The 22,049-nt window shown below is 34.0% G+C and overlaps 3 protein-coding genes across 6 annotated transcripts; 2 read left to right on the top strand and 1 right to left on the bottom strand.

Moving 5' to 3' along the window:
- On the top strand, window positions 217–4,685 carry LOC109327139 (two-component response regulator ARR12-like). Of its 3 annotated transcripts, XM_019560188.1 has the most exons (7): window positions 217–421; window positions 503–791; window positions 1,334–1,486; window positions 1,644–2,042; window positions 2,139–2,215; window positions 2,643–3,899; window positions 4,435–4,515. In XM_019560188.1, exons 2-7 carry the CDS (start codon window positions 644–646, stop codon window positions 4,504–4,506), a joined length of 2,106 nt encoding a protein of 701 aa, XP_019415733.1. In that variant the 5' UTR covers window positions 217–421; window positions 503–643; the 3' UTR covers window positions 4,507–4,515. The 3 variants fall into 3 exon arrangements, with proteins under 3 accessions (XP_019415733.1, XP_019415735.1, XP_019415734.1); XM_019560190.1 differs by lacking the exon at window positions 217–421 and having other exon boundaries at window positions 430–791; window positions 4,430–4,685; XM_019560189.1 differs by lacking the exon at window positions 217–421 and having other exon boundaries at window positions 430–791; window positions 4,413–4,685.
- LOC109326179 lies at window positions 6,632–9,164 on the bottom strand. Of its 2 annotated transcripts, XM_019558866.1 has the most exons (4): window positions 8,832–9,164; window positions 7,727–7,750; window positions 6,808–7,136; window positions 6,632–6,708 (listed from the first exon to the last, which is right to left on the bottom strand). In XM_019558866.1, exons 1-3 carry the CDS (start codon window positions 9,031–9,033, stop codon window positions 6,835–6,837), a joined length of 528 nt encoding a protein of 175 aa, XP_019414411.1. In that variant the 5' UTR covers window positions 9,034–9,164; the 3' UTR covers window positions 6,632–6,708; window positions 6,808–6,834. The 2 variants fall into 2 exon arrangements, with proteins under 2 accessions (XP_019414411.1, XP_019414410.1); XM_019558865.1 differs by having other exon boundaries at window positions 6,632–7,136; window positions 8,832–9,163.
- On the top strand, window positions 15,861–21,220 carry LOC109326786 (glycerophosphodiester phosphodiesterase GDPDL7-like). The gene is made up of 10 exons (XM_019559589.1): window positions 15,861–15,970; window positions 16,762–16,903; window positions 17,501–17,782; window positions 18,248–18,360; window positions 18,487–18,982; window positions 19,077–19,112; window positions 19,215–19,496; window positions 19,588–19,724; window positions 19,810–20,293; window positions 20,796–21,220. The coding sequence occupies exons 2-10, from the start codon at window positions 16,774–16,776 to the stop codon at window positions 21,086–21,088; spliced, it is 2,253 nt and encodes a 750-aa protein (XP_019415134.1). The 5' UTR covers window positions 15,861–15,970; window positions 16,762–16,773; the 3' UTR covers window positions 21,089–21,220.

The raw sequence follows: 22,049 nt of genomic DNA, 5'->3' as shown, positions 1-22,049 counted from the left end.
CAAATCATATGACTTGAAATTAGTTTAGTGGGGTATAAGAAGTAGCATTGTGGGGTATGTTTATTGATCAAGTGGATCACATGAGAACATGAGCATTACTACTACATCAATCCCTTAAAAATGGGGTCCAAATTAAGGTAATGTTCTAGTGGCATTGGCGTGTAAAAGAGAGAGAAAACTAATATAAAAAGAAGGTGAATGAAGCAAGAATCGAATTATTGGATTCTTGTATTTTGCATAAGTGATTAACAAATAATTAAAGTCAAAGACTTTTTTTTCCTTCTCTTCTGGGTAGAAAAAAGTGAAGGACAAATTGCAGAACATAGTGACAGAGAGAGAAACAACTTTCACTAAAATACTAAAAGATTTCTGTTTTGTTTTTGTTTTGGCTACAATCCATCATTGTCATCATTTGTTATAGGTTTAGTTACTCTCTCTAGTTCCCACATTCTCTCTCCTTCTTTGTTTTCTCTCTCTTATGTTTCTCTCTCTCTTTCTGTAGTGGTCCTGTGTTGGTGAAAAGAGGCATCTTGGAAGTTGGAACTGAAGTTTCTGTTATCAAAATTTGATCTTTTTGGCTCTTTGAACTGTGATCTCTGATTTTTCTCTTCTGGGTATTTTGGTCTTACTGTGGTGGCTTAATATGACTATGGAGAATCATAAGGGTCATGTGGTGGATGAAGAAGGGGTCAGTGACCCTTTTCCTGTGGGTATGCGTGTTCTTGCAGTTGATGATGACCCAACTTGCCTCAGAGTTTTGGAGACCTTGCTACGCAAATGCCAGTATCATGGTTGGTTACTTCATTTTTTTACTCATTCAGTATGCTTAACATAGTAATATCAATTATTCTTGTACTATCTTGGATTTTTTAATTCAAAAATTGTTTCTTTGTAATGGTAGAAAACTAAGAATGCTCAATTTTAATAAAAGTTAAAAGCTTTGGTTCAAATTTCAGATTTTTGTAATGATTTTGTTTTTGGGTTGTTGAATTAGTGTAGAACTCTTACTGCACCATTCTGTTTAGGCTTTATACAGTGTTTTAAACTGCAGTTTCGATTGCATTTGCTGTGATTGCAGTCATTGTAGTCGTTGCACTGTGAATTTTTATTTTTGCGATTAAAAAATATTTTTGAATTCAACGCGGTCTGATGCGGCCTGATTTGATCTAAATATGGTCCACTGCAGCAGTCACCGCAATTGCAGCGGTCACCGCAACTGCAACATTACAGCCAACTAATCACCGACTTTGTATGATCAACTATTTGATAGTTACGAATAGGTGTTCTTTTTGCTATGCTTAATCATATATCTGATTGGTATCTGTTGTTGCAGTTACTACAACTAATCAGGCAATTGAGGCTCTGAGAATGTTGAGGGAAAATAGAAATAACTTTGACCTTGTTATTAGTGATGTGAATATGCCAGACATTGATGGATTTAAGCTCCTTGAATTGGTGGGGCTTGAAATGGACTTACCAGTCATCAGTAAGCTTATACACTTTTCTATTGACATGTCTTTGACCCGATCTTTACTTCTTATTCTTATGTTTTCGGTGTATAACTAATGTAGATATTCCTAAATTTCAATCCACCTTGTTTAATTTGGCTGTCTCACAATTATTATATTTTCATCTTGTTTTAGTGTTGTCAGCACATAGTGATACAAAGCTGGTGATGAAAGGTGTTGCACACGGTGCATGTGATTATTTGCTGAAACCTGTTCGAATCGAGGAGCTGAAGAACATATGGCAACATGTAGTGCGAAGAAAAAAATTTGATGGTGGGGATAAGCCTTCCAAGGAAGAGAGGGCTCCTAATATTGCCGGGGAAGGTAGTCAAGGAATCGTATCAGAAAGCAGTGCAGATCAGAATAGAGCTCTCGGTAAGAGAAGGAAGGAGCAAAGTGAGGATGAAGAAGATGATCTCGAAGGGGATGGAGAAGAGATTGATGACCCCTCAGCGCAGAAGAAGCCTCGTGTAGTTTGGTCAGTTGAGCTGCATAGAAAATTTGTTGCTGCGGTTAATCAGCTGGGCCTTGAAAGTGAGTTGAATTGAAAATTTGTTTATGAAGATATATAACGTTGTCGTCTTGTTTGTCTTGTGAATCTCAAATTCTTATATTCACCTGTTATTGCAGAGGCTGTTCCAAAGAAAATACTCGACCTTATGAATGTTGAAGGGCTTACACGGGAAAACGTGGCAAGTCATCTGCAGGTAGTTTATCTTTAACTGTTCTATTTAGTCCTTGACAAATTATGGTATTGATTTCTTAGATCTGATTATTCTCTAGATATTGTTTAATGATAATGTATGGAATAAATAGATATTTCTTTTAATTATATGTTTTGATAAAATGGGTTTGCTCAAATCCAAAAGGAATAGCTTGTTACCAATGTGGCATTTAAGATTTTAGACGCATGTTTTCCATCACTGGTCATCATGGGTCGAATCATGGTTTAACCGAGTCTCAAGTATAATTTGTTTATTCAAGTTGAAATGTGCATCTTTATTCCTGCAGTAGTTTGTTGATTTGCATATGTGCATCCCGAGTTGCTAGAGCATAACTCTTCATGTTTCATATCATAATATACGTTTTTCTAGTTATTATTACTGATAAGCTCACTGCCATTTTGTATTGCAGAAATATAGACTCTATCTGAGAAAGGCAACCCAGCAAGCTAGTATGGTTGCTGCATTCGGTGGCAGTGATTCGTACCTGCGGATGGGTTCAATAGATGGATATGAAGATTTTTGCGCCTCGTCTGGATCAGGAAGGATCTCAACCACTACATTACCATCATACGCATCAAGTGGAATTTACGGTAGGCTGAATTCCCCAGCTGGCTTGAACATGAGAGGAATTAGTTCTTCTGCATTAATCCGGTCTGTTCAGCCTCAAAATATTAACAGCGCATTAAGCACAGTTGGAAGCATTCAGCCATCCATGTATCCCTCAAATCAAAGCTCGGGTTTATTGCATGGCATTCCGACATCAATTGAGCTTACACCGTCTAAACAAAGCAATTGTACAACGGGTATAACACAGTTAGGTCAAGTTGATCCGAGTGGATTTACAGTCGCTTCTGGCTTCCAAGACAGTAGGGTTATTGTTGGTAGTGCCGACAATTCTCTACCTTGTGCCTCAAATAATCATTCGATGCTACAAGGAAACTCACACCAAATGCATTCAGGAGCATTTAGAAATCAGTCTTCTGTTAGAGCAGCTCCTCTGAGCACCGAATCTTTTGATGTCGGGTTATGTGGTTCTTCTAACTTGCTGGGTTATAATCGGTGTAATGAAAACTGGCAGAGTGCAGCTCAGTTGTCCAAATTTCCTGCCAATTCTTTGCCGTTGTGTGAGGCTTTCAATAATGACGAACTGCATTCCGCTGGCATAAATGTTTCCAACTCGAATACTCCTATGGGCAACAGTTCAGTTGATTTCTCATCCAGAATGGCGGTTTCTGTTCCATTAGAGGATTCTAGAAGTGAGCTGCGATGTCAAGAAGGCTTCGTTGGGAATATTCTACAGCCTTCATCAAGTTACACACCACGACAAAGATGGGAAGAACATAGACTGGACTACAACCAAAACATGAGTCGTCCATTCGATTCTGTAAATTCACAGGTTTCTCATACTGGAGTGACGAATTCTACGGGGCATGGCTTAAACCAAAATAATTCAATTTGCAGCAATAGAATTGACACATCTTTGTTTGGCCAACTAAATGGGGCTTCCCCATCTATGTACCGGTGCAATGAAGCCGAGAAACTTTCTTCGGATATAAGATTCAAGTCAAACGATGCCTACATTATGGAGCAAATGAAGTCCCAAGATGGATTTATTCAGAATAATTATGGGACCTTGGATGAGATAATGGGTGCAATGGTCAAAAGGGTATGATTAAGTAACCCACTTTAATTTGTTCCATTCTTGAATAAATTAATTAGTTTTATCCCTCTCCCCCTTTAAATGTTTTTGCCATTGAAATAATTGATTTGCACTGCTTTTAGATGCTTATAATGTTAGCACAATCACTTTTTTGAGTATTGGTTCTTGCTTTTAGATGCTTGTGTTAATGATTGTTCGCGATTTTAAGCATTTTTGGCACCTGTTACATATTTTTCTCTAGATCTTACTAGAAAGAGCAAAATTTAATTGTGCAAGTCATTTCATTTTGAAGCTTTTGCTGCTCTTGGAATGAATTATTTAATGATGCAAATCTTGAAAAGTGAAAGCAAACAATATCAATGTAGTAAACAGTTCATGGCAAGTTAAACAATTTGATTGTAAAAAATGCTACCAATTTGTTTACAAGTACCTTACTATGGCTTATAATTTGGTTTTAGCTTTGATCATAAAGAAAGAAAATACATATTTTTTGTTTGTCTTTTTTTTTTCATCATTGAGGAAAAGAGTGTTTATAATGCAGGAGCAGCATGATTTGACATTAATGGATGGAGAAATGGGATTTGATGCCTACCCTATTGGATCATGTATCTGATTTATTATGGAGCATGTTTCATTGTGTAGTTTCTCTTTTATGTACTTATGTTTTTTTTTCCTGCTACCAAATTTATTCTCTTTTCTTTTAATTTTTGGTAAACATTTTCTTGTTTCATTATGGACAAGTATTAATTACCCTTATGATTTGTTCCATCTCTTCAATAATTGTATTTTTTACTTGTGTTATTTCTTGCTCACATAAGTTAATTAGATTATGTGGAGATTTTACTATAAAAATCATTTTACACATTCTTGGTCTAAAAATATGACAGTTAAAAATGGAATGCAGCTCATGTGAACTCTATTATGTAAAAGTGTTAACTATTTCAATGTCATGAAAGTGATTTGATAAATAACACTTAAAATCAATCTTTCTATCCCATTTTGGGTACTCTTTTTTATATTTAACATTTTTTTTTGTTGCAATTTTCATTTGTTCGAATGACGGAGTTTGATAGACATGTCAGAATACGAGTCTAAAAAAGAGAAAGAATATTGTTCCATTCTATTTCGACCATGCAACAAATAATCGACAAGGACCAGGGCACCAACAAGCACGATTTATGAACACAAATGATATAGAATTGCACTTTAGATGGTTTGGACATTGATGAAAGAGATTTGTAAAAGCCTTCGTAACGAGAGTAAATCAAATGAAAGCTAATCTAATTTTGATAGGGAGACCAAGAAAAACTATAGGAAAAGTAATAAAGAAAGACTTGGAGATTAATGTTTTGTCAATAAACATAATTTATAATAGAGCATTACAGTATCGTTCAACTTATGTGGATGATCCCACTTACCGGGTTGTAACTTTTAACAAAAACTTCATTATCTTTTTAACAACTTTTAATGAATTTAAATGCAGAAACCAAATTGCAACCAAAGGATAGCAAAAGATTGGGAACTCAAAATTGAGGAAATTGCAATTAACACAAAGCTTCACACCTCAGATGGAGTTATCTTTACAATACTTGAGATTTACATAATCATGAATATTTGAATCACTGAAACAAATTTACAAGATCTGTTCTGATAGTCAAGCAGAGAGTGGATACATAAATTATTGAGAGAATATTATGTTAGATTATCTATACATAGATTCAATTAATAATCATCACCATAAAAGATTCAATGAATCATGAGAACTCTAGCACAACACCCAAGGTTGAAATTACCTGCAAATATAATTGGAATTACCAACTTCAACTAGTTATATTATTATATAGGAAGGGGATGCACTTACGGCCGATCATAGATGATTAGAATTAAAAGTTTGTTATTGGTCTGGTCACTTAAAAAAGTCATATGCACATATCTTTTAATCTTGACCGTTCAAATAAAAATTTAATGATTCATATTAATTGCTCTCATTTCTCACAGTAGCACATTATTCTCATGTGAGTGACTCCATGCTCTGAAGTACGGATTCGTCGAACACCCTCGTGTGTCGGTTCCGACATGGATACGCTCAGATTCGCAAAAGATATGTATCCGTAGAGTATCCAAAAATAAAAATAAAATAAAATAAAATAAATAAATATCAAGACACGTATCAAATTCGTTTTTAATAAAATATAGAATAATATAAATTTATTTTTAGTAAATACCAACTTATTTAAAGGTCACAATGACTCATACCAATATACCGTCACATTAACCCTCCGATAGCCGATCCACCATACCGACTCTCCGGTCCACCATACCGACTCTCCGATCCACAACATCGCCATCAAGGAGGAGATGAAATTGATATTATTTCTATTTCTATGGCTAGACAATAAGCAATTTTATGAATTATTCTACATATTTTCTAATAATGAAAAAAATGGCACAATAAGAGAGAGTTTAATACAAAACAATCCTCTCAAACATTGAATCTCAGTGAAAACTATGGTTTTTTCTTACTGTAAACATGTCCTAGGTAGCAGCGGTCTAGAATTTGTTGCCACATTATATAGAATTTCCACCTTGAAAGTTGAAATGCATTACTTCACAACTTTATCTGAACTCTTCTATGAATGAAACATGTTGCTTTTGTAACAATCCAACTACAATGATAGCTGAAACTGTTTGAATCAATATTTGACATAAGTAATTAAAGGCATGTGTATGCATTAGTATAGTGGTAATAGTGCATGTGTATGCATTAGTATCATATGTGAGGTAAAAATTGTTTGATACAAGCTTATAGGCAATACAACTTCTGAGTATAAGAACAATTTTAAACTAAATTGGCTAACAACTCAAGAATTTTGCTTTCATTCTTGTGTAAAATAAAACCATGATTATGACAACAAAGAATATAAATAGCAAGTTTTTACATTTACTCTCCTTCCCAGCCCATTTGTCGTGCCCGTCGCTCCCAGACCGAAGTAATCTTTTTCTCTCTTAGGAGGATGGCCTGAGCACGCTCCCTTGCCTGCTCACATGTTTCAGTTGCGGTAATACATTTGTCTGCCTCTCTCTGGTATTGAGATGCCACTCTTTTTGCTTCAGCCAAAGTTATATTCGTGTGCCGAGTATGGGCTTCAGCAACCGCCTCTTGCAACTTAAGCTCCTCTGTGAGAAGGTCCACAAACTGCTTCTCCATCTCTTCCTTTAGATCGGGGTCATTACTTCCGCAATCTGTTGATCAGCACAGAATATGACATTCATATGATAAGCAGTTATCAGCAGCAAAAATAACTATAACTTTTGTGCATCTCAACTTTAAAAGCTCGGAATGGCTGGCATAATCTTATATTCATCATGATACTGCAATGGACAAAGCAATGGCACCTCTTCCACCGCTTTCACATCTTAATTTAACAGTATACATTACTACAGTAAATGTGTAATTCCAATCATCTATACGAACAGCAAATCGATTATTCGATTAACAATGTAAAATATCAGCCAATCCTTAAGGCCAAATAAAAGGCCATTCTAAGTTGTTTATGTTCTTAGCAGTTAGCTATTACTAATTGTTCAAGTCCTTAGTAGTTAGTTCTTAATAATTGTTCAATGCAAAAATTGAAATCCTACAAAAAATTGACAGCAAAAAACCTTACAAACAAGATAAAGAATTAGATTATTCAGATTGCTTGGCTAGAATCGTCCTCTCATTATCATGAAAGGTACGACGGAAAGAGTTCGCATAAAAAACATACTAATAAAGAACATGTATAATTATACATTCGATAAAACTCATAAAAGCCATCAAAAGAAACTCTAACCTGAGACAGAGAGATTGACCAGCCCTGTATAAGAACAAAACGAAAGAAAATAAATCAGTATAGAAGTAGATGTTTACACCACACGTAAAAAAGAGTCCGAAACATAACAAAATTGACATTTACCATACCAAGACATAATGGCTTAGTGTAACATTTGCATCGGTATCTTAAGTCATAAAATAAATGTTTCTGCGATTATCATTATGAACAGTAATCAAATTGTTTACCATTTGCAATTTTAACACCAGGGATAAAAATAAGAACTAAGAGAAAACAAGATATAGCTCAATTGAATAGAATATAGATCACAAGTCAAGCGTAAGAGAAATATAAGACAAGTCTTAAAGTATGTATGATTTGAACCCGTTACCTAGTGGTTACTAAGTAGCAACCTTCCGTGGCGCCAAGGCCATTATAAAATCATTTTTCAGTCATTCTCTTCTATCTCAAAATTATTTCATTTTCTCTTTCCTTGAATCATAAAGTTATCTTAATTCATATAGAGCACATAATCTTTCATCATCGTGACACGACAATTTCTTTGAAACTACACACAAATTTCAAGTTTCAACAGGAAATGTACTTTCTAAAACAATGTGAATAAATAAATAGATTCAATCTCACAGGACTTGAATCTAAGACAATGTGTTCATACGGATTTTCAAACTCTATTAGAATCACAAGCCATGCACAACAAACATATTATCCATAAAGATTGACATGATTTTCAATATTACTACCCAAATCATGTTTGTTAAATCTAACATCACAGTAGTTCCAATAACCATTACAAACATTTAACATGATATATTGATTCTGTAGATCCCGCTACTATCAACAAAATAAAAAACATAGATCATAACATAACATAAAAACTCTTCCATCTGCACTAGTTTCAATCTCAAACTAATCACAACAAAGCATTAAACTGGACCATTATGAGAACCCCAAATAAATAAAAAACAAAACTTTGAAAACCTCAAACTCCACAAAATGGGTAAGGGCCAAAAATAAATAGAATCAATAAAAAATGATATTTTGATACAAAAAATGAAAACTTTGAAAATGGGATAATTACTAAAATAGTAAGAAATGAATGAATTACCAGGAGCAAGATTGAAAAGGGACAAAGGGGGAGGGCAATCACAAAGACAAGGAGGACAAGAGAGATTGGAATTATGAAAAGTGATTCCTTTTTTGAATCTCCAATAGAGTGCAGGGCCACACACTGCTAAAGCTGAGATAACTGCAAATACAACCAAACACCATCTTAACCAAACCCCAGAATCAGATCTACCCCTTGACATTTCTCTCTCTCTCTCTCTCTCTCTCTCTCTCTTTCTATCTCTCTCTCTCTCTCTGTATCTAAAAGGGCATAGTGAGATCTAATTCAGTGATGGACAATGATGATTGAAGTGAGTGCTGTGGGATTGAATGGGACTTGTTTTGGTAAAATTATTAGTTTGTTTAATTATTATGTATTATTATTCAAATTTCTACATTAAATAATTTTTATGTAGTACTTTTAGGTAAATATAAATAATTACCTCGTGTAATTATGTTTGTTTTAATTAATTAATACGTGTTTCATTAATTGAGCTTTATAATTCAACAAAAAAACCAAGACAATCGTTTATATATATACAGGAGAGATTCGTTTACGCTTAAGCTAAGTTACATTATTTACATTTGATCTCAGTTATTTATTTTTTTTATATCCAACAGACTAAATAGGTGAGTAAAATAAATGATGAGAGAGAAAAAGAGAAATCTTAAGTAATTTTTAAGTTTCACTCATTTGGTCTGATTGATTTAAGAAAATTAATGACTGGGATCGAATATAACTTAACTTGAGTATAAACGGATATCTCCTATATATATTGGAGGGTATCCACTTACTCAAAGAGTAAATTTTTAAACTTACTTCATATCTTAGTCATCAATTCTAAGAAAATCAAATGGTTTGAAACTTACTTCTAAACTATTATATATCCCTAGATTTGATGGCTAGACTGAGGAGTAAGTGGATCCACACTTTATATATATTATACATATATAAATAAGATTTTTTAATATAAGTCCACTATATTTTATAAAGAAACATGTTAACATTGTGTACCAAAAAGTGGTAAAAATATCCCCTTTTTAATTTAATAAGTTTATACAGAGGATATTTTAGTAAATATATTAAAATTTTCAAGGTTATTTTAATTTAATAAGTCTCCCAACGAGTTACAAGTATCAAGGTGGCTACTCCTCATACTATATCTCAGAGGTGACAAAATCATCTCAATACAACTTCGACAGTCGTATATCTAACCGACTTGGCATTCTCCCTTTAGTGAAGAATTTATAACACAACTTAATTCTAGGTACACATATGAATAGAATCATGAGTTCATTCGCATATTATTCACAACTTTAGTCAATCCCATTCTACCTAACACTACGAATTAATACTTCCCTCTCGACTGCACCATCATTAGGATAACTATAAATCCTAGTCAGTATGAGTAAATTGTTCTTCACTCATTGCAAAATATAGCAAACAAACCTATAAAAAATACTTCAAATAAGAATGGATTGTTATCCAAGGTTAGGAGTGATTATTAGGGAGACTTGTAGTAGAAACTATCATGTCACAATGTATGATTAAACACATATATATCCTTAATTACTCCATATCTGACTAACAGAGTTCCACAATAGAGGTATGTAAGGTCATATCTTAGGCTAGAAGAAAAGAACTGCTCTGATACCACTATTGTAAAACATTGACAACGAAACTAAAATAAATAAACAAATTGAGAAAAGATTTATGGCACAAGCAAAGCCATATAGAAAAATGTGAAATATATTTTTCATGCAAGGCTGAACTTGAACTTCAAAACCAATAGGAATTACCTTGACAAATCATTCAAAAACAATATAAAATTCTCAATTTGTCAAGCATAAAATAGGATATACTGTTTCAGGTGCTACATCTGATGACAACCTCTAGGGACTGCCTTTGATGTAAGGATCGTTTTAGCTTGATCCTAGGTTTGCGAATGTGTGAATTCAGTTTAGGAAGAAAATAGGGTCTTTTAGGGCTATTTAGGTTCGGTTTGGTGTTGTGTAATTAGGTTAGAGTTTTGTGTTTAGGGTAGGTCACGGTTTGTATGGTTTAGAATGTATATTGGGGCTATTTTAAGTGAGGTAATGTGTATAAGGTTTAGATCAAGATTGGATATGAGATTTAGAGTTAATGTTCTTGGTTGGGGATAGAGGAAGTGTTTTCAGCAGGTTTGAGTTATTAGGGATGAAGATGATTGATGGAAGAACGGGTGGTGAAATGTATGATTTGTAGGATGAAGGTAAAAGTGGATTAAGAATGGGATGGAAGACGCCACAAGCATGAAAGCTTGATAAGTCAAGTGTTGCTTGCCACAAGCTTAAGAAGCTTGATAAAAGCTCATCAATGGCCGCCAAAGGGGGTAGGGTTTAGGAGAAGTGCTCTCAACTAAAACAACTCAAATTTAATTAAAATTCAACTTAACTTTATTAATGACAATTCAATTACATAAATAGGCAATCTAAATATCTTGGGCTGAAATAAAAGACTAAGTCCTAATTAACTTGCATAATAAAAAATCCTAATTAAACTTAGGCTAAAATAGATTTGAAATAATAATGTAACTCCTAATTAAATTCATGTAAATAATGGTGAGTTATAATATTATCCTCTTACACGGTTTGAATTTGATTTGAAGAGGTCCCCACAGTTTGGATGAGATGATTTGCTTGGTCCTTGATTTGAGGGAGCTTGACTAAGTCTTGGTTCAGCTTTATTTTCCAACTAGCTGTGTGATCTTTAGTTGATGAAGGCTTGATCATTAATCCTCTTACTTGGCCGAATTCTTATGATAGATGATGATCAATTGTCTTACCAAATATAATCTTGGCTTGCTTCCTTATTTGTAGCCGTTCAACTTAATCTTCTCCTTCTTTGTAGTCGCCCAACAAGCAACAACTTAATATCTCCTTGTTCCATTCTTTGTAGCCGTGCTTGTGATTAGTTTTTGAATGAGTGAATCCTTCAATATTATCTTCAAGGACAATAAGAATTATTTTGTTGAGTCTCCTACATTCTAGTTGCCTTGTCTTAAGCTCCTTATATTCAATGTCGTAACCATGATATCTTCCTTTGATTTGAGCCGTGCCTAGAAGGCTACTTGACCACGAATGGGTCTTTGATAAATAAAACCTAATCTCGTATTTCATGAATTAAAATACTTGAACAATCTAAATAATGCCTAAGATAGAAATAAATCCTAAAACTATATGAGAATGCAATCTCATTTATTGGAATCAATGCAAATAAAAATAAAACCTAAGTTGGAACATAACCTAAGGACATAAATGCCCTTCTCACATACCCTCTCATACGTCAATTGTGTCCTTTGATACTTTAAGGACCTCTGCCTTGGCCTTAGTTGTAGGACCATCATGACTTTTGTTGCTCTTGGGATCAAAGGCTTCCCTAGGAGGGTTTACATCATCCCCTCCCTCTTCAAGTGAATTCGTCCTCGAATTGTCTTCATTCTTATCCTTCTTTCTCTCATTGCCATGATCCTTCAAAGAATGACTAAGTGTAGAAAAAATTTCAGCCTTGGGAGTAGGAACAATGTCAAGTGTAGGTTCGGCCATAAACTTGGCTTTTGCCTCACTTTCTTTCTTTTCTTCTTCAATCTTAGCCCTTAGCTTCTTTTGGTCCTCATGGACATGTTTAGGACTTAGAGGGGCTAACACTACCATGTGACCATGGTGCATAAATGAGACTTTGTTGGTGAAACCATTGTGGCTAGTGTTCTTTTCATATTGTCACGGTCTCCCCAACAACATATGGCTAGCTTCCATAGGAGCCACATGACATAAGACCTCGTCATGGTACTGCCCTGTGGAGAAGCGTACCATGACTTGTCTGTCCACAACCAACTCACCCACGTCACTTAACCATTAGATTCGCTAAGGAGTGAGATGTGGTTTAGTTTCAAGGTCTATCTTTGACACTAGCCTTTGGCTAACCACATTAGTGCAACTACCTCCATCAATGATCAACATGCATACTTTGCCTTGGACCAAACATCTTGAGTGAAATAGATTGTACTTTTGGCCCTCTTCATGTCTCTTGAATTAGCTGTCCAAGAGCCTCCTCATCATCGGAATATCACCATCAGACATGAATGTATCATCATCACACTCCTCTTCACTAGATGGTTTGGATTGGGACTCAACGACACCATTAGTGATCACTATTGTTCTTTTTGTAGAACATTGAGAGGCAATGTGACCATGGCCAAGACACTTGAAACACTTCATGTTTCTAGTCTTCCTATTGGTCTCCACGACTGGTTGGGTGGTTTTGTGGCTGCCCACGACCTCCTTGGCCCTAGGGCTCTCCTTTTTTTGCTCATCTTTCCAAGAGTGGGACCTTGAAGTACTAGAGGAGTACTTAGACTTCTTCCTCTTAATTTGTTGCTCTACCTTCATAGCCTTTTGTACTAGATCATCCAGCTCCACGGGTCAATTGTGTCCTTTGACACTTTAAGGACCCTTGCCTTGGTCTTGGCCCTAGTTGTAGGACCATCATGACTTCTCTTGCCCTTGGGATCAAAGGCTGCCCTAGGAGGGTTTATATCAACATCATATCATAGTGACACACTACCTAACTATAAGGATTGTCTTTCCTTTCTTTTGGACGATGACACGATCATTCTCTATGAAGTCATGTACTCCCTAAAATGTTATGAAAGTAAGTACTTTCACATATGGTATACAAACAATACATAAGATATCAGATTCACATAGTAGATGTCATCTAATAACTATCACATGGATATAATCAAATATAGAATGTTAATATAATGATGTATAAATATCAATAATGTCTATTTTGACACAACTATCACTCTATAAATGAGTGCATGGAGAAATAACTCCTAACAGAATTTGACAGTATGACCGTGACACATGTCATATCTTCCTTCTTGCTCTAAGCGGAAACACATGACTAATATCAAACAATTATTATTAATTCTACTTTCTAAAAAACAAATTATTTATAAAATTTAAATCTTAAATATTTTGATATGATTTGATAATATGGTCGTGAGTCGTGTCATTTCTTCCTTCCCACTTCAAGAAGAAACGCATTGTATGACCACCGTTAAACCTTTGTTATTAACTCATCCATTTTTAAAGTAATTTATTTCTAAAATTTAAATTTAAATATAACATTGGCTATTAATTCCCATGTTTAAAAGTAATCTATTTTTTATAAAAAAATTAAATCAACCCATTGAATTAATATTTTATCCAGAACTACGTAGTTTTGATTTCTCTATTGCACATATGGATACATACGAACAAGATGAACTCTTGTCACATATAAAAATAAAAAACAAAAGTATTTTGTTTTAATAAATAATTTAAGGGTATAAAAGTCTATGTGATTAGCGGTGATACCATTTTAATACGGGCAGACGACATGTTAATATTTTAACCATAGAAAACGTAATAATAATTCCAAATCTTTTATGAGAGGTTGAAATCGAAAGTCGTGCCGTGACACTATTAAATCCATGTTATTCTACCAAAATTGAATAATAAAAGAAAAAATGTATTTTAAATCCTAACTTTTGGTAATGTGAAATTTATTATTGTATACCAATTTAGTTTTTGAAAATTTGAAAAACTCAAAATAAAATAATCTAAAAATATCATATGTGAATTAAATTAATCATTTTATTTTTCGGGATTAAATTGATATACACTGAAAATTTATAAAGAAAGTGCAAATAACCCCGTGATATTAATTCCTTCCAAAAAAATGCTCTTCATCATTTTCTTCTAGCATTTCAAACTCAAATATGTTATTATACGGTAAATTCAGTCAAAGGCTCTTATTTTCATGAAATAATTTAAGAGGGTCTCGAAGGAGCTCGCCAATTCATTTGTGCTACATATGTAGCATTATATGTTAATCGATAACAATTGTTTGAAATTGTTTTGCAACCACAATTGTGGACTCATCTATAATAAATGATTTGTGACTACTATGTACTACTACATCCAAAATCTTTTCACAACCATAATTATGACTGCAATAACAAAAAAAAAGATGACACATATATGGAAATAAACATAATTGAATTTCGAAGCAAATGGATAGATTATATCTTCCTATGAGAGAAAGAATACAAAAATAATTATGTGTTTAGACAAATGTCAAGAATGTTGAATTTTGTCTTTTCACACTGCCTTAGATCGTGTGGGTTTTCTACATTAAGAAGTTAAGTTTGAGGTGTAAACCAAAGTTTTAAATAACTGTACTTGAAAAACCTTAATAACCAATTGCAACCATTTATGATCAACGTGATAACAATTATGGTCAACATATGATTTAGGCTACTTTGAAATCTTGACATATTAGCATACATATTAGCTTTAAAACTTTAGTATACATTGTTAGGAGTCCCATATCGAGTAGAATAATAAACTTAATATGATATTTAAGTCATGAGGTTTTCTCATCTAATGGACTAGTCTTTTCGGTTGGACTCACCCTATGTGCTTAAGTTCTAACAATTGATGTCTTTTATTGAGAGTTGTGTCACGGAAATGATTACCTATAGGCTGAATTAAGGTACATTATCAAATAGAGATAGGTGAATGAAGCCTTTTTTAGAGAAAGAGTTACGTTAAAGATGACGACAATGTTAGGAGTCTCACATTTGACTTTTCTCGAATTGTTAATTCCTAATATACATATAGAGGGATAGAGACCGAATGGTGTTTTTGGAAGATTGTATGTTTTCGTACATTTGTTACCATGACCCACAATTAATATAGACAATGAGTTACAATAAGTTTCATCTTTGAAAATAAATGAAGATTAACTGAAATGAACAAATTAAATAAAATTATTCTCAAAAAATCAAATAACATTGTTATTTGGTCCTCCTTTTGAAATGAAAATGCGGATCAACTAACTATTCATACGGGAATGTGTGGAAGTAAATAAAGAAGAAGAAAAAAAGAACTGAACTTTGGTATCAATTGAACTAATAAGCAATTACAATCAGCTTAACTTTTTCTTTCATTTCACTTCCACTGCATTCCCTTGAAGATTTTCCTAGAAACTTCATAGGGAATGTTTGTTTCATCCATCCATTAGATTAGGACGTGAGTGTGGATTTTTGGGTAATGCATGCATGCATGCATGTGTTATTTTATCACTTTTCCTTTCATTTTCTTTGTGGTATTAAAATTTTCACCAAATGGAATAAAGATTTGGTGTCTGTCCCAAACTATGTCTCGCACCAATAAAAACATGTCATGTAAATTAAAAAGATTTTATTTTTTTACTTCATTGTCATTGGTACACGACATGGTTTGAGACAACGTATACTTGTTCTATCAAATATATACGTTGTTGCTTTTGGTGAAATTATCACAATCATGTCCTTTTTTCTTGTGTTTTTGAGGTAGTCATCTACTAGAGAAACTTCTAACCCATATAATATGTGAATAAACTTTAGTGCTTTATCTCTGTCTTTTTTAATCTAGTTCAAGGTTTGAGTTTTTGTTATATTAATATAAAAGTTAATAATCATTATATAGTTCTGTATTTTTGGATTTACTGTTGTGCTAGAAAAAGGTTTAATAAATTTCCAAAATGATGTTAAATAGTGTGAAGAATGTAGTTTTTTTTTGTTTGTGCACAATACTAACGGAAAACTTACAATAAATAAAAACAACAATTCTTGAAAACCATTATATGAACATAAAGAAACAGTATTTTAGAATTTAATGTAACATAAATGTTTAAAAAGAGTTGATATATATTAAACCAATTGCTTTTGTAAACAATGAATCATTTTCCTTAAGGCTTTGTGTTATCAAATATGAATCAACTATAGAATGATCTAGTTTCATGTGTTCTTTGTAATTCTATTGATTTGTTTTATTAATTAGAGTTTACATTATGACAGGAAAATAACAAGATGATAAGAAGGTTGTTTCTTATTGCCTTGTTGATCTACTCAACATTGGCCCAGAAACCTACACTTCCAAATCACCCTGCAGCTCCAAGTAAAGTTCCTGCACCTGCCAAAAATTGGTCAACATTAAGTGGTTAGTAATCATATTTCGGATTTTGTTACTATCTTATAATTTCGATTGTTAAGGTTGTTTGCCTTGTGATCTTGATGTCATGAGTTCTGTGGGGTTTATTCAAGTGTGAAGTCCCACATAGGATGTGAGGGGAAGAGCGAAAGAGTTCATAAGTGGAAAATACCTATGGAAGTAAGCCTTGAGGTTTTGGTTGAAGACGTGATGTCTTACTTGTGGCTCTCCACTTTTCCCATACCCCGATATCAATGGAATTCCCTCGCAGTTGGAGGCTCCTCCCCAATTGTAGTGTGGTCCAACAACTTCAAATCCTAGAAAAAAGCCTATTCATTTACGACGATAAGACTCCGAACCCCACTTGGTGGGAGTCTCATGCCCGGGCAGCCCTTTTTTAGAATCTTCAAATGCCATCCATATTTTCACTCAAAATAAGAAAATGTCAGTTTTGCTGTTTTCACAATTTCCTTAACAAAGGTTAGAACATAGGAAACAAAGTGAAAAAAGTGATATTTGAAACAAACCAAAAACCACTTAAACATGTTCATTCTTCTGGTTCTAGCAAGGTTCTATGAAATGACATGATTCTTGTATCACTTGCAGGCAATGAGCCACTTGTAATAGCCCGTGGTGGTTTCACGGGTCTCTTCCCAGAAGGCAGTGAAGATGCAATTGCAATGTCGAAAGACATAAGCATTTTTTTGTGTAATCTTCAATTGACAAAAGATGCTGGTGCCTTTTGTATGACTGGAATTAAGCTTGATAATGCCACAACTATAGCAATGTTTGATCCTAAAGAGAAAGTCTATAATATTAATGGTCAGAATGTGAGAGGACACTTTGCTGTGGATTACACTAGTGCTCAAATTGACCAAAATGTGTCAAGTAAGTCTTGAATCAATCTATATTTTGTTCATTGCATGTCTGTTGTAGGAAACTTTAGCGACAAGTTACATTAACAACGATAGTATCATTTGGTAGACATGTAAGAACAGGACATGAGATTAAAAAGATAGAACATTTTGATTCCGGTAAAAGAAATGAAACCGAAAGAACATAACAAAACATCATGTCATGTTCATCATGTAAAGAAGTTGTTCAAAATAGTTGTTCAAACAAGACTACTTGGATTCTTAATGTATGAATAAGACTCTTCCGTGCATTATCCATGCTTCGTAGATAACAGTCTTATTTGATATCCGATAAACTGAAAGATTCAGAGCTAGTTAGGCTTACTTTACATAATTGGATTGAGCTATGGAAGATAAAATAGCTGGAATAGATAGTGTTTTTGTTCTGAACTAATGTGTAGATTTTGAGGTTAAATGTTTGTTCTTTGCTATGTTACAGTGAACCAGGCTATATTCTCAAGGCCTAGTTTTTATGATGGCATATTTCCAGTACTTAATGTTGATGTTATACTAAGAGAAAAATCTCCACCAAGGCTCTGGTTGAATGCTCAGGTTCTCTCTCTCAAATGATAAGATATATAGCATATTTTCGTTGTGATATTTGAAAATCCTTAACCACTGAGGTGCAATTCTTTCTATAATTGTTTACTAATGTGACAATTTATTGGTTCATTGCAGTATGAAGCATTCTACAACCAACACAGTGTAAAGTTGGTTGATGTTGTATTAGACATTCAAAGAGCTAATAGAATAGACTTTGTTTCATCTCCAGAGGTTGGTTTCTTAAAGGGCATCAATGGGAAAGTGAGCAAGGAAACAAAGGTCATCTTTCAACTTCTTAATGCTAATGATGTTGAGCCAACGACGAACAAAACGTACGACACAATTGTGAAGGATCTTACAACAATCAAGTCATTCGCATCAGGCATAATGGTACCAAAAGACTACATATGGCCGGTTAAACCAGACAAATACCTCGGACTTCCCACTACACTAGTAGTTGATGCCCACAAACAAGGATTAGAAGTGTATGCTTATGGTTTTGCTAATGATTTCTTTTCTAGTTACAATTTTAGCTATGATCCCACAGCTGAGTACCTACAATTTATAGAGGATGGTGACTCTTTTGATGGCGTTGTTACCGACTTTGCTCCAACAGCATCATATGCCATAGGTAAGTTTGCATCAACATTCACTCAAAAAATAAAGCAAAAGAAGTTGGTTATTTGAGCTCAATACATGTTCTCACAAATTTCTTGCTTTTTCAGCATGTTTTGCACACAACAACACACTGCCAAAAAAAGGTAATACACTTCTACTATTACTCACATTTACTAAATCACTAAATGGTAGACTTGAAAAACATATAAATGAGAAGCTATAACATCTTATATTTTGTTTTGAAGGACAACCTTTGATCATAAGCAACAACGGAGCAAGTGGTGTTTATCCGGGTTCCACTGATCTTGCATATCAGAAAGCAATAGATGATGGGGCTGACATCATAGATTGTTCTGTTCAAATGACAAAAGATGGAATTGCATTCTGCTCAAGTAGCATAGATCTAATTTCAGATACCACTGCAATGACTAAATTCATGTCACGATCCTCTAATGTTCCAGAACTTCAACCAAAAAGTGGAATTTTCTCCTTTGACCTCACGTGGACTGAGATTCAGACGTTAAAACGTAATGCTTATATAGTAGTTCAGAAAGTCACATATAGATATAGACTTTAAGATTTGAACAATGAACTTATGGGATAAACTCTTGGTTTCAGCTCAAATTGTTAACCCTCAAGGCAATGACTTTCCAAGAAACCCAGCATATAAGAACAGTGGTAAATTTGTAACCCTCTTTGAATTTTTGGAATTGGCTAAGGCAAAGGGCGTAACCGGTGTTTTGGTCAACATAAAGGTGAACAACATGCATCCCTAACTCCCTATAATGCTTCTTTTCTTTGGAAATTTTGCACTGTTAATTCACTTCATTTGCTACACAGAATGCAGCATACCTTGCATCAAAGAAGGGTCTTGACATTGTATGTTCCGTTCACTCTAACTTGCAAAATGCCACCTTCGACCAACAAGCCACACAACAAGTCCTGATCCAATCCGATGACAGTTCGGTGCTTTCCAGGTTTAAGGATTTCCCATCTTACAAAAGGGTGATGTTAATTGATGATAAAATAGGCGATGCACCGAAGCAAACTGTGGATGAAATTAAGAAGTACGCAGAAGCAGTGAATCTTCCAAAAACCTCTATTGTTAGAGCATCTAATTCCTTGTTAACAGGAATGACAAATGTGGTTAAAGAGATGAAAGATGCAAACCTCACAGTATTTGTCCATACTCTCAGAAATGAATATGTGTCCTTGGCACTTGATTACTGGTCAGATCCTAATGTGGAGATTGCTACTTATGTCCATTCTGCTAAGGTTGATGGAATAGTCACTGATTTTCCAGCAACTGCTAGTAGATATATGAGTAAGTAATTAAACCATTTCACTCTTCAGTTTTCTTAATTATTCCAAGCCATGAAAAATCTTACTTCTCCTTTGAACTAGTTTGGATAAAATATTCACTTAAGCTCTTACTCAATAAGCTTTTGTGAAATAAGCTAAAAGGAGCTTCTTTTCATGTCCGTTTTCTGATAAGCTTATTGAAGTGATCCAAAAAGAAATTATAGGAACATCATCTATGATTTTCAATGCATAAACTGTTTTTATAAGTCCAAACAAGCTCTCTATAAGCTCTTCCAAACGCTGCCTATAACACTTTCAAGACCAACAAGGTGTTGGTCTAGTAGTGTAAAGCTTCACTGGATCTCCAGGTAGACCAAGATGTTAAAGGTCCGATTCCTGAGAGCGACACTTGTTAGGAGGGGTAGACACACATCCCGAAATACCCTTTGGTTATACCAAAAAAATAACAGTTTCACTAATGAAGCAAGAGTTAATGTGGTTGGTTGGCTTTCTCTAATATGCAGGAAGTCCATGTAGTGACCCCAACAATGACCCTACAATCTTACCAGCTAAGCCAGGAGAACTACTAAAGACAGTTGCACCTGAATTACTACCACCAGCAGAAGCACCACTTCCACCTCTTGAGGTTTCAAATGTTGTTGATCCACCACTTCCTCCAGTTTCTAATCCCATTATAGATGGTCCTGATGCTGCACCTATATCACCTCCTCCTTCAGGTGCATGGCCAAATTCTGATAACTTTGGTCTCTCTATAGGAGCAGTTCTAGTGTGTGCTATGATTTTTGTTGGTCATTAATGTGATTAAAGTAACTTGTCATAGCACTCTTGCTCTAGCATTTTCTTCCATCATCTTATGTGATAATAACTGATTTTGTACTATAGATTAGAGAATACACTTAAATTAGTTCAAACTAGTTTTATGCCATTGTATCACATGACATTTTTTTTAATTTTTGAGTTGTTATATTCATATAACATTGCCTCAACTACATTAAGCTAAGAATGTTGCTAGATTGTTAGATATGTGTGCACAAGTGAGTTAAAATAATTAGATCCTTTTCTTGCTAACATAAGCAATAGAGAAGAGAGAATTATTATCAAAAAATATGAAAAATGAAAATGGACTATTAGGATGGAAAAAGTCAAAAAACTATTGAAGGAGTTGTTATCTTAGTCATAAAAAAATGTGAATGCATAACAGTTTTATATAGGCAAAACTAATAAACTGGTCCTTTGAGTTATATTTTGTTTTAAGTTTGGTCCTCTAACTTCTTTTCTTTCATTTTAGTCCTATGTGACAAGTTTTTTCTGATAGCTCTCTAAACTTACTAGCAAAATATACAATTTTGGTGAGTTTAACTTCAAAATGAAAAAACTACAAAATTTTATTATTTGTTATGAAACTGTACTGTTAAAAAAAACAAGTTAAGGCTATAAAAATTATGGAAAAACAACTTATGAAACTTTATTACCCTTATATTTTTACTCATTTTAGAAAAGATGGTCCTATGGTCATAGAGAAACTAAAACAAAACAAGAAAATGAACCAAACAAGTTTCAGGAAACTGAGGCCTCCTATTTCTGGATAGAGTAGATTTAGCTTCTTCCGGGTTAGCAGAACCAATACACATTCAGAGTAAGTGGTTCTAAACCTTTCAATGAACCACTTACTCAACCAAACAAATATGATCAATATCCATACATATCATAACATTTAGTTGCATATAAAGCTTGCCAAACCCATCTATTTATCTTTC

The sequence above is a fragment of the Lupinus angustifolius genome, chromosome LG14 (assembly GCF_001865875.1).
Source record: "Lupinus angustifolius cultivar Tanjil chromosome LG14, LupAngTanjil_v1.0, whole genome shotgun sequence".
In the NCBI taxonomy this organism is placed as follows: domain Eukaryota; kingdom Viridiplantae; phylum Streptophyta; class Magnoliopsida; order Fabales; family Fabaceae; genus Lupinus; species Lupinus angustifolius.
Note: the sequence above shows the minus strand (reverse complement) of the source record. Positions and strands in the feature narration are given on the sequence as shown.

Excerpts from the sequence above, each read along its gene's own strand:
- LOC109327139 (XM_019560188.1), top strand. The coding sequence starts at position 644 with ATGACTATGGAGAATCATAAGGGTCATGTGGTGGATGAAGAAGGGGTC. Across the intron at positions 2,043-2,138 it reads TAATCAGCTGGGCCTTGAAA|AGGCTGTTCCAAAGAAAATA; the intron begins GTGAGTTGAATT and ends CTGTTATTGCAG. Across the intron at positions 3,900-4,434 it reads TGGGTGCAATGGTCAAAAGG|GAGCAGCATGATTTGACATT; the intron begins GTATGATTAAGT and ends TTTATAATGCAG.
- LOC109326179 (XM_019558866.1), bottom strand. The coding sequence starts at position 9,033 with ATGTCAAGGGGTAGATCTGATTCTGGGGTTTGGTTAAGATGGTGTTTG. Across the intron at positions 7,751-8,831 it reads CCTTTTCAATCTTGCTCCTG|GGCTGGTCAATCTCTCTGTC; the intron begins GTAATTCATTCA and ends GTTCTTATACAG. Across the intron at positions 7,137-7,726 it reads GGTCAATCTCTCTGTCTCAG|ATTGCGGAAGTAATGACCCC; the intron begins GTTAGAGTTTCT and ends GCTGATCAACAG.
- LOC109326786 (XM_019559589.1), top strand. The coding sequence starts at position 16,774 with ATGATAAGAAGGTTGTTTCTTATTGCCTTGTTGATCTACTCAACATTG. Across the intron at positions 17,783-18,247 it reads AATTGACCAAAATGTGTCAA|TGAACCAGGCTATATTCTCA; the intron begins GTAAGTCTTGAA and ends GCTATGTTACAG. Across the intron at positions 18,361-18,486 it reads GGCTCTGGTTGAATGCTCAG|TATGAAGCATTCTACAACCA; the intron begins GTTCTCTCTCTC and ends GGTTCATTGCAG.